Raw genomic sequence first — 12,554 nt, 5'->3', positions numbered from 1 at the left:
TAATCTAAGACAATGCCGTAAGAACTATCAGGTTTCAAAACAGGAAAAGAGGATTATTCATAGGAGAGTTGCAGGGCTCAATCACAACCTGATACTCCAGCTGCGTAAGGATGACTTTAAAGGACGCATTAGCATCATGTTTATTTGGATATTGGGGCTGTGGGTGAGGGAAATATCGTACTGGAATAACATGTCGCGGAGATTTCTTATCCCAAACACCCTGGTTAGGTATAGGGCAGAGGCCAAAGCAAGGGCCCACTCAGACGCATAGGGGCCTGATTCGAAAAAGAAGGGAGGATTATATCTTTCTCACAATGACAATTAAGAACAAAGGGTGGAGGCCAATTGATCTCCGGAAATGAAATGTCATAAGAAGTCAAATTGTCCCAAAAGATAGCATTAATCAGGAGGTGCAGTGTGGATTTCAGCGGCCTCAACTATTCCAAAGGTGTCATTTGCTCTTGCCTCCAGAAACTGGCAGAGTATCTGGCGCACTATGGTGACTTCCACTGCGCTGTCGAGTAGGGTTACCGCCCAACTCCTGTCCAGGTACAGGGTTCTCACTGTCTGGGGCATATTTCGCTGTTAAGGCAGCAACCTTCTTCTTTTAAGAGGGGGCTCTATACAGAGATGGTCTTGACTTTTGCATCGAAAGAATGTTGCGTATCCCGCTTAGGCTGCACAGACTCGCCTTTTCTACTATTCCGTCGCCTGCCTCGGTCGTACTGTTCATTAGACGATTCCTGAAAGGAAGAATCTGGAACCTGAAAAGGCAAGGGTGTCTTAATTTTAGTGCGATCACGCAAATCATATCGTCACTCAGAAGTGTTTAGTGGCGGTAACCCGCCACAAGACCTGGGCTTCTGTTGTTGTTGCCTAGATTTATCCCAAGACATCTTAGGAAAAATCGGACGCCTATTTTTTTCAGGAGGAGGTTTGCCTAGAGCTTATGCAGATGGTCTGGACCCCAAACTATTATGACCCAAAGATGTATAAACATCAGATATAACAGGCAAATCACGCACAAGTTCAACAGCGGCCACTGCGGAAAGTATTTGGCATATAATTAAGGATGCTGCCTCACCTTTAACGTTGGAAAGAATAATTTCAGAGACTAAGGGAAAATTACCCACTAGCTTCATCCCCAGATCTAGGGCAGGACCTGTCCCATGTTCGTTCTATACATGTTTGAAAACGTTCGGAAGTGGGGTTGCCATAACAAAGTGTATACACTGTAGCAAACACTGTCACCCAGGTGTTGCAGTCGGCTACGGGGGGGAACCAGACCACTAGGCAAACACATAAGTAAGGATCCCATGCTTTTCCAGAGGACCTGTAAGGCAAAAAACAGCATCAAGCTGATCAATGTTTTGAGCAATCCAAAAAGGAAATTCTTTAGTTAAGGGGACATATGCCCCTAACAGAGTTTATAATAACCGGGCTAATAACAAGCCCTCCACCTTGCAAAGCCTGCACAGGAGGAGCAGCCCGAGGTGGAGCCACCAAAAAAGCACAGGCAACAAACTGAATCAAGAGTCTATATAGATGGACTACTTGAGCTTACAACAAACGTACATCTGCCACAGTAGCGGTGGGATAATGTGGATACCGAGTAAAACCGGCCAAGACAGGCCACGTGCCCCCATCAATACTTAAGGGACCCATGCGAACTGAAGCATGTGGATGAGGAAAGGCGCCATTAAATCAAATTTGGAGCTCCTAGGCAGTAAGAGGAAGCTCAATGATTGCATTAGGGCGACAAGGCGCAGGAACACAGGAGTAAAAAACTGGGTACGCTTCGACCACAAAAATAACTGGACACCCCACATTGGGGACTCCATGCTGTAACAAGTATTCAGTAACCGCCGAAAGGCAATGAGCCGAAATCACAACGGGTTGAGCCATATGAAGATTTAAGGGATACAAACAGTAGCACACAAAAAGTGTGTGTAACTTTTTTAAATTGAAGCTTGAAAAACCTACAGCATGAGGAAGTCCCTACAGACTGGGGAGGCAAAGCCCCCACACTACGGTCCTCTCCAGAAAACGGTGCAAGGGTATTGTGGACAAGCACAAGCACTACTCAAGGGTCCGCAAATAAGTACCAGACCAAATGTTGGGGACACCATGTTGCAGGGATTCTGCGACATCACAGAACCATGCTTGGCACCACAGTACCTTAGTAGGCAGGGACTGAGTCATCACACCCTCGGGACATTTTGTTCTCACCAGATCAAAACTTTGTAGACAAAATGGCAGTTTTCTTCCAAGAAAAAGTCCAGACCGTCTACAATGAACTCCAGAACACAGTGGAAGTGCATGGGACGTACCACCAAGAAGGAAGGGAAGACACAGCCCCTCAATGTAATCTATCTCTGTTCTCTGTGTTAATGGAAGAACAAGTGGCAGACCTACTGCTGCAGACCAAGTCCGGTTCTCTTCTAGATCCCTGCCCCCCGAACGAGATCAGCGCATCCCTCACCAGTCTATTAAATCAAATCACCAACTCAGGGACTTTCCCTCTAAGCTGGAAAAAGGCATGCATTCGGCCTATATTAAAAAAAACACGCTCGACCACCAGGAGACCAAAAACTAATGTCCAATCTCCTGCCTCCGTCTACCCTCCAAAATATTGTAGAAATCCATGAACTGACAAAATATCTGGGTCAAAACAACATCCCTGATTCCACTCAGCATGGCTTTAGATCGAGGCACTCTACTGAATCTGACCTGATCATGGCAACAGAAGAGATCCGCAAGGTGATGGATGTAGGTGGGAGGGCAGTCCTTGTACTGCTCGACCTTACCGCAGCATTCAACACTGTAAACCGTGCGGTACTAGTGCGAAGGTTGGAGGTTGCCGGCATTAGGGACAAAGCCCTAGCCCTACTAAACTCATTCCTGGCATCCAGGGAACAATTAATTCACTGGGAGGGACTGCAATCAACAAACTTCACCCTGCCGGGGGGAGTTCCTCAAGGATCGGCCTTTTCCCCAACTATGTTTAATGTGTATGTGGCCCCTTTAGCCAGGCTACTAAAAATCAAAGGTCTCAAGCTAATGGTGTACGCAGACAACACTCAGCTAGTGGTGTCAGTTTCACAAAGTGTTGAAATGACAGCAGAACAGTTCCGAAATTGCCTTACAGCACTGATGGCCTGGATGAACTCAAACTTCCTGAAACTGAACAGGGAAAAAAACGAGGTTGTGGAGTTTGGGCAGAAACCATCAGTATGGAGCCAACTATGGTGGCCCCCTACAGCCGGAGCATGCCCACCACCAGTGCCTAAGGAATCTAGGCTTCTTGATTGACAAAGACCTAACGCTAACCCCACAAGTAAACCAAGTAACTTCAGCATGTTTCTTTACCCTGAAAGTCCTGCGTAAGATTCTTCCTTTCATCACCCTCTCCTTGAGGAAAACGGTGGTAGGAGCTTTAGTCCTGTGAAGACTTGATTACCTGAACACTCTATATCTAGGAGCAAGTGCAAGCCATTTCTCCAAACTCCAGACACTCCAAAATGCGGTAGCATGAGTTCTGCTTAACCCCTTTGCCGCTGGACTAATTCCCCTGCTGTGCGGCGGGAGGGCAGGGGGCGCGCGCCGCCGCAGTGCTCATGACGAGCTCGGCTCGTCATGCAGCATGGTGGTACTGTGCTCATGACGAGCTGAGCACTTCATGACCACGCCCGTTTTCATAGAACGCTCAGCACAGCAGGGGAATTATCCCCGCATGGGAGAGCCGCGGCAGTCATGACAAGCTCAGCTCATCATGAGCACAGCGCCACTGTGCCTCATGACGAGCTGAGCTCGTCATGAGCACCGAAGGTGTTAATCTACCCAATCACCATCCCACCTCTGCCAGCATTAAGCAACTCCACTGGCTTCCCGTTCGACGGCGGGTGGACTTTAAAGCCCTCTACCTAGTGCATAAGGCTCTATATGGTGGGGGTGCCTATGATCTGCAATCGTTTTTCCCCTCTAGGAGACACTTCGCTGCCTAAGATACACACCCCCAAGATAAGAAGAGTAAGGTGGGGAGGAAATGGTTTCTCCTTCCAGGCAGCAAAATTGTGGAACTCGCTCCCAGTACAGCTAGGACTACAGCCCAGTAGGGCGCTCTTTAGGAAAAAGATAAAAACCTGTCTCTTTTCCAAACCTTAAACCTATCAGATGTTTCTGGTATGCATACACCTCGACACCAAGACGCCTCGGCAATAGTGCGCTGTATAAATACTCAGTCAGTCACATCACCTTAGTGCCAGGGAACGACTAGCTGTAGTGTCTCATTTACCCTCCTACTCACGCACAGAGGACTAGGGCTTAGACACCCCAGAACACAAAACTCCGGACCCTCTCAGGAATCGCGGTGACAGAACACACCCTTTCGCTCTCACACTCATATTTATCCACAACAAGATCTGACAGAGATACAAGGATATTTTAAAATATTTATTTCAACCATCGTGCTCTAGTATGCAGTATATGCACCACAATAAGAAAGAAGATGCCTAACATAAATACGGTCAGCATAGTAAGTAATCCATAAAAGGCGCGGTCATGGTTTTAGGCAGGGTAAATTACCCCACCTCCCCTTCTACAGAAGCAAAGGATCTCTGGATGTTTGCAGCAGACTCCATACCTTAGCATGCACAGATGAAAGTTCTACATCTCAGGTGTAGTCGCAATCTCTTCTGTGTAAAATCTCTCTCCAAGTGTGTATTTGCATGTCTGTCCATACCTATATGAGAAAGAGTATGTGTTCCCAAACCTCAGCTGCATTTGTTTGTTGTTTTGTCTAGGTGTTAGAGCCTGAACAAAACAGAATAATAAGGGGCATTGTTGTTTGACCTGGTCTATGGTGTTCAGACTAAATCCCAGGAAAGAACAGAACGCAAAGTCAGCAGTAGGTTCTGTGTGAAGGTACAGCGTGGCACAAAGCACAATACGTGTGCATAGTAGCGTTTGCAAAGCAGAGTAAAGATTGCAGCGCGCTCATACTAATATAGGGAAAACTACAATGGGCCTGCACGGGACATATGACAGTATATACACACAGCAAACAAATCATGTGGAATATACTATGTTCAACAATGGCCTTTTTACACATATATTTAAGTTATAGTAGATAAAGTAGCTTTTATGTTTAAGATTGACCTAACATATGTAACACAACAACCTTAGTGTCTTGCATATATCCTAGTACCTATGGTGATATCCCAAAATGGTGAATGGCTTTCATCAGGATTACAGCTACTCTCACCCTCTCCTACAATGCTAGGGGACCATCGTCACCAACAATGATAAATGATCTTGTTTCTGGCACTGTTAATCTGTCACTTTATACTATATCTACTGCATCATAAATCGTTGACGTAATGGAGTATGAACTGGTCATATGCAACTTTTGCCGTGAAGAAAATGGGAAAAAGTCAGGCTACAGAAAAACTATTATTAAGAAGATTTAAAAGGCCGGACGGATTATGTTCATTGGTCTTCATGTTTTATTTTCAAATTGTTAGTTGGAATTTTCTATTGGCATCTAGCAAAGCCAAGACATTGTGTGATTCGTTTGGTGTCTCCATTCACTGGCATTTTTTTGGGCTCCTACTGATCTGTATTCAATGAAAAACGGACACATTCAAATAATGTTGAACTAATACCATGCATGTCCTCTTGTTGTGCACGGTGCTTAGTACATCTGAAATATAACTAGATCATTCTTCATTCCTGTATTACTTCTGATCTGTAGGTTCTATCCTCAACAGAGATAGAGGCATTCTGAAAATTCAACATTAAGCATTTGAAGAAGTGGGTTGCTCTTAGAGAACACAACCCACACAGCAGTCCAAAGCATATCTCAGTGCCAAGGTGTGTAAGGAGAAAAGAAAGTGACAAACCTTCTCTTACTAAGCTTCTTGGATCTACAACTACAACCCACCTAAAATGCTGCAAGCTCCTCCTCTCTCTTTCACTTCTCGAAGGAAATTAACTCTAACCTTGTCCACGAATCCTTCATCTGTAAATAAATATTACTACTAACATACCAACAACCTTCAATTTAAGAATGACATGCTATTTTTAAATGCACCTTGCTTGACACTATTGTACCCTTCTACTCGCCATATACAGCACTCGGTTGCTTTAAAGTTTAGTGTGTGCTATCCAAATAAACATACAATGAGATTTTGAAATAAAAAATGAACATTGAGTGTAAGAGCTCTTCTTATATATATTAACGGTTACTTTATATTTCCTAGGCAAATAACCATTGCACATTAAGGAATGTTTTCACATTTTATAATTTTTATACTTGATAGCTTTATATATTTTTATACTTGCTAGACAATTAAATGACATACTTAAACAAGGGTGAAGTAAGTTTACATACAATTTATTGGTTGGTTGCTCCTCTGGCGTAAGAATGCCAACTTCGTTGACTTCATAGCTTTTCTTTGTGTGAGCTGAGACTATCTTCTGCCCTTTGCAAACTTCTCCACCAAATAGTGCAATGTTAGCTATTACCCCTCGATAGTGGTCGAAGGTGGAATCAAACACCAAAGCTTTCAGAGGATCTTCAATTTTCATGTTGGGGCTGAAATTACAGTATAATCCATTACATTAAAATGGAATTTAAATATCATCTGCAGTAAATCACATCCTAAAATATTACCTTCATTAACTGAGGAAAATGTACTTACCTTTGGTAACAGTATTTCTAGTGGGTTAATTATCTTACAGCAGATTCCTCAACCAATGAACTATCTTTCCAGGCTTTATAATAGTTTGGAAATGTTTTACCCAGAAATGCCTTTCTGGTGCCACTAAGTAGCTCCATGCAGCCTCAGTCGCAACTCAGTTTCCAGACATGAGAACCACAGAGTATATTACATGCCAATCGCCATCCTGATGTTGGTAAGTCATACTTTTTCTGTACCCCATTACTGAAGACTTTGGCTGGAACAGCTGCCAAGCCTCTGTCCACATTTCCTGCCCATTTTATTTAAAAAAAAATATTTGAGCACATGATCAACTCAAGTTTGATATTAGTTTTCCACCCGATTCTCCTCCGAAATCAAAATGTATCAGTCAATATGAGATATGATGTGTAGGTACCACTGTTTTTGATTTTGAAAGTGAAGGATTTGACAGAATGTTGAGCTGCCAGTGATTACTTAATAATTGTGTTCCCACCAGCAAAGAAATACTATGGTCATTGGAAGATGTAAAAGTGGTTCACATCTGAACCAATGCATGTGTCATATCTACAGCATTTGTCTGGGTGGGCTGCTTTTTTACAATATCACTGTAGCAAAATGGGTTCCATCCATTCAATCCCCCAAATTTTTTGCCTTTTGATAACTCCGTTTTTGGGCCTTTACTGTGGATCATTCTTGCTTCTTAAGTCTCACCCACGATAATCACACAGCAATTGGACTACGCATGCTTACCACCAGTGTCTGCCTTTTAAGTAAAAGCTGCTGCGACGCATCTAGGGTATGGAGCCCTGGGGTGGATACATGGAAGGGTGTTTGCACACATGTGAGGGCTGCGCTTGTGAGACTACTGTCATGCACAGTCCGGTAATTGCAAATAGGTAGCAGAAGGGGATCTGCAGGTTTAGATGTTGAGCTGGTGTAGGCCTTATAATATTAATGAGCACTCATAGGTAACATCAGTAGGGTTTACTGGTTTATCTGCAGTGCCATTTTATTATACACAAATAGGGGGAAATCTGCCCTAAGTTGCAGTTCTGCTTCCGTTAGGACTACACAGTCCAGTGAGGTACTTAACTGGGCTGCAACATGTATGCAAGTTTGATTATGCAGGTCCCAACAACTTACATGTACATGACCTAATGGGTTGTCCAGAATTTTCATACTTTTCTGGCTCAGCTCTGGATCCAATATTTGTCCTTTTGTCACCCTGCTGGCCCAAAATAATTATTCTGCGTCCCAGAAGTGGGTGGTCTTTACCTCCCCACACAAAAGGAGAAATCAAGAGTGCTTGACTGAGTTCCTGAGGAGGAAGCGGTGAGGAAGAAAGTCTGCACCTGGTAATTAGTTGTCAGACTGTAGCAGTGTTGGGTAAGCACAGGCCCACTGAAAAAAGGAGGAAGCTGAGACATTTGGAGCCGACACAGAAGTGGCTCTCTTTAAAGATTTGGTAGGAAAGACCCTGGCAGTGATACTATCTAGTGGTGGAGCTGAGGAACCCAGAGGATATGTGCACATAGCCATCTCAATGATGCCAAACCTGGATTGTCACAGCATGCTGTGCGGGAGGGTTGGGACAGGGGTGAAGGAGTGATGTGGCATCCTAAATTGGCTTGGGGTACTTGACATCCAGAACTTTTCAGCAATACTTAAAAACTCTTGCACAAGGTAGAGACTGAGAGTTAGAACCTGGAACTGGGCTGCAGCAACACCATAGACAGCTGGAAGGACAAGCCACGATGCCCAAATTGACTAAAAACTCTATCTGCAGCTCCTGGCATAGTGTGCCATGTTAGAGGCCAGGCGGCCTGCTGAAACGCCCTCAGGTCGTTAGGACTCCCCATCAAGAGCAAAATGAGCCGAGGGTCAAGCAAATCAGCCCAACGGGCCCGACGTATCAGGCAAAAAGGATTTCACCTTTGATCCACCAGCTTGAGCGATGGTGTGGTGTTCTCACCGCAAGTTCAGAAGAAACCCCTCTGATGAGCCAGTGCTCACTGGTCAGCGACAGCTCCTTAAATAATTAATGACCCAAAGGGGGAAAGCATGCATTCTCCTCCCAAGCGTTTCACTAGGCTCTAGACCCCATCTTACGAGCTGGTGTATGCACAAATGGGACCCAGGATGGAAGAAGATATAGGAGGCCAGTCCCTGGTTCATCAGGGGCTTCCTTCCCATACAGCACTTACCACGTGTCCGGGCGCATTGCCATTCCTCATGCTCATAATGAAGGAAATAAGTTGTGCAGGACATGAGGTCTGAGCAAAAATTAGGTCCACAATTGTCTCTCCACTGGGAAAAAAGCATGTCATTGTAGCGCTTGTTTCTCTGAGGATAGTGATGCAGAGCAGTCCACAGCTTACTCAGAGGAGGCGGTGTGGTCTAATAATCTCTGTCCACTGGAACACAATAACAACACTCAATAAATGATTGTCCAGCCAGTACTTTTTCTTTAAAAAAGGAAAATAATTTTTTTTTTACACACAACGCAATACTTTGCATAAATTTACATTAAGTAGGTGGAAATACCTACAATGGCATTCTGAAATCACATTTGATTCCCAGGGGGACACTACCCCCTCCTAAACCAGATAGAGGATCTCAATATGAGGGCGTCTCACTCTCAATATTACAGACCTACTGACTTTGTCAGGAGGTCAAGACAACAAGAGAGATGACTGGACTGTTCCTAGGGGGAGAAAGAAAGAAGGAGAAGGTCACTAAGGTATAAGGGCTAGTGCTCAATGGAGGACCACCCCTGGGTATCCAATTTGTTGGATATAATGGCCTCACACACCCTTGCGAGTGTCATGCTTCATCATAGGCAATGCTCCTCGTCGGGCAGGCGGTGCAATGCCCAACGGGCTCACCTCAAAGATGGGCTCTTTATCGGAGATCTTTTATCCAACTGCCTATGGGTGAAGTGGGGGTGAGGGGTGAGGGGCCAGGACAGAGTAGATAGTGCGGGTGAGGATAAAATGTGGTACAAGGTATCGGAAAACAATTTTATTCTGGTGGTCCTCTACCACAATTAAAATCAAGGGCAGCCGGTGTTCATGGGAACTTTGGTTTCCCAGATTGGACCGGGGCTAAAGTGCAAGTGGTGTGATCAACATGTTTTTCGCTTCTTGTACATTGACTGCGATTCTTCAGGACCTAGTAAAAAACTACAATCTACAAAACATGACCTAATGATTAGTATCATTGTTAAATACAGCACATAAGTTGTACTACCTGTTTGACCCTGCTCTTGCCTAGAGGGGGGAGACAAAGGAGAACATTACCACAGGTAAGTAACAACATGTGACCCTGTAGTGACTGTGAACACACTGTGAAAAAGTGACATACTAGTGGAGATAGTGACTAGTATGTGGTTAAAAACAAGTTAAAAAACTGGTAGCAGCAGTATCCATTAAAACTTAAATCGCAGACCCAGGGGATCGGAAATACTGTTACTCACCTAAAGGTTAGAGTTATGGGGTGTCAACAGTACCCGGTGGGTCTGACATCAAGAGAGAAGCCATAGGGGTTGAGGCTGAGGAGGGAAGGATAAGGGTGGGCAGATATTAAGGTAAGTAGTAACCCTAGATACATGTTTTTCCAGTAGTTAGAGCCCCACTGTTGGCGTTGTATAGATGGTACACTTACTTTCTACTGCTTGCGTCAGGGCCAGTAATGCCTACCCATCTCACCGGGTCCGGATAGTGGAGAGCCGGTCGTGTTTCTCCTCATTAAGTAGCAAACCGGGTGTGGTCTAAGAATCCCAAAAGGAAGTAGAACTCCCGGGTAGGTCATGTGCTTAAGGTGGTTGATCGGGCGGCCATGATGGAGTGGAGGGTAGTGTATAAAAAGTAAGTAAATATAGCCTGGGTTTTATCGCTATGTGGCAACGTTGTGCAGTGGTAAGCGAATTAGCCATATTCTGTCTGGTCTCTTAATCTGGCATGTGTTCAGTGTTGTTAGACAGATATTGTCACAGGAATTAACCATAGTCTCAAATATTGGGGCAAACCAGAGGAAGTACATTGAACTAGACATAGGTCGCTAGTCAGATAAGGGATGTATATGCAGAGACGTGTTCACAGAGCGCTCCATGGAATATCCTCATTCAATCCCTGGCTATCTGTGGATAATCGGTGTATTCACCTCTGTTCCTTCAGGAAAAGATTGTGCTTGGATCTGTCGGGGGAGGTTTCAAGAACTAGCCAGGACAACGAGTCCGCTGTGTAGTTCTGTTCTAAGTAGTGTCTGCACATCTTAGTGTTTGTTTTCTTGCAACGGAAGTTGCTTCTATGTTCAGGGATTCGGATTTTCACGGGGCGGGAGGTCATGCCCACGTATTGGAGACCGCATGGGCATCTCAATAAGTAGATGCAGTTGGGAGTGTTGCAGTTCGTGTGACCCCGTAATTCCCAGTGGAAGGTGTCCGTCAGGAGGATAGTTCTGTATGTGCTGGTGAAGGGGCACACACTGCAGGAGCCGCACTGGTAGTGTCCCCGTACAGGCGGTAGTTGCCACAGAGTGGTTTGTTTAGGTGGCTCAGCCTTCTTTGGTCTAGTGTGCACCAGAATATCCTTAATATTCCTTGACCTTTTAAAGGCAAATCTGGGTGTGGTAAGATTAAGGTCGCCTGTGTTCAGAATTTGCCAGTGTCGTTTGATTATCTTTTTGATTTCGTTTGAGGCAGGCAAAAAGATGGTGACACAGGTAAGGAAATCTGCCTCCTCTGTCGTCCGGGTATTGTATTCAAGGAGGGCACCCCTATGGTTGTTTTGTGCACGTTTGCATGCCCTAGATATCTCTCTGGTGGGGTACCCTCTATCCCTCGGGTTTCTGGATAGTAGGGAGGACTCAGTTTTGTAATCTGGCAGGTTGGAACAGTTGCGCCTGACCCGCAGGAATTGTCCGAAAGGCAGGTTCAGTCCAGGGCCTTAGGGTGGTGGCTGGTAAAATGGAGCAAACTGTTGCGGTCTGTTGGTTTGCGATACATGGTGGTATCGATTTTACCCCCCTCCAGTTTGACAGTGAGATCCAAGAAGGCAATTTTGGATGCAGACGCCGTTATGGTGAAGTGGAGGTATTCGTTCAGCGTGTTTAGCCAACTGAAGAACTCTTTGTATAGATCTTCAGTGCCTGTCCAAAGTACCAGGATATCATCAATGAACCTCCTCCATAGTTTGATGTTAAGATGGTAGGGGTTCGCTGGCCCATTGATGTGTCTTTCTTCAAAGTCAGCCATGTAGAGGCAGGCTACCGAGGGGGCAAAAGTGCTGCCCATGGAAGTCCCCTGGGTCTGATGGTAATGCTGCCCTTTAAACTCGAAGTAGTTCTCCGTAAGGGCAAGGGTAGCACATTCCATAATGAAGGAAGGTGGCGTAGGAGAGCTCCAGTCTTCAGCACTGAGGATTCTCTCTATCACCCCAAGTGAGGCCCTCTGAGGGATGTTGGTATAGAGGGCCTCCACATCTAGGGTGATGAGAAAATCGACCTGGATATCCCCCTGTAGATTATCCAGCAGGCGTAGGACATCAGTGGTGTCCTGGACGTAGGAAGGTATTCGTTTTACCAGCGGCTGTAGAAAGTGGTCACAAAACTGTGATAAAGGCTCTAGGACAGAGTCAATGCCTGATACAATCGGGCGTCCTTGTCCCCTTATGTATTTTAGGGAGGATGTAGAAATAGGGGACCTTGGGTTCTTTTTTGGATAGAAAATCAGCCTCCTTTTTAGAGATCCACTCCTGACATTCAGCAGACTCAACCAGCCCAGTGATAGCAGTTTTCAGGCGCTCAGTGGAGTTGGATGGGATGGGGGTATAGTATCGCCTATCCCCTAGTTGT

At 45.2% G+C, this 12,554-nt stretch overlaps 1 protein-coding gene across 2 annotated transcripts in view; it reads right to left on the bottom strand.

The window, feature by feature from the left end:
* The window catches only part of GUF1 (GTP binding elongation factor GUF1), a 313,519-nt gene that overhangs the window by 207,573 nt on the left and 93,392 nt on the right, over window positions 1–12,554 (bottom strand). For both annotated transcript variants that reach the window (XM_078678240.1, XM_078678239.1), the window contains exon 9: window positions 6,392–6,595. In XM_078678240.1, coding sequence (XP_078534366.1) covers window positions 6,392–6,595 — 204 coding nt within the window. The remainder of the gene's footprint in view (window positions 1–6,391; window positions 6,596–12,554) is intronic.

This window comes from Lissotriton helveticus, chromosome 2_2 (assembly GCF_964261635.1).
Source record: "Lissotriton helveticus chromosome 2_2, aLisHel1.1, whole genome shotgun sequence".
NCBI lineage: Eukaryota > Metazoa > Chordata > Amphibia > Caudata > Salamandridae > Lissotriton > Lissotriton helveticus.
Note: the sequence above shows the minus strand (reverse complement) of the source record. Positions and strands in the feature narration are given on the sequence as shown.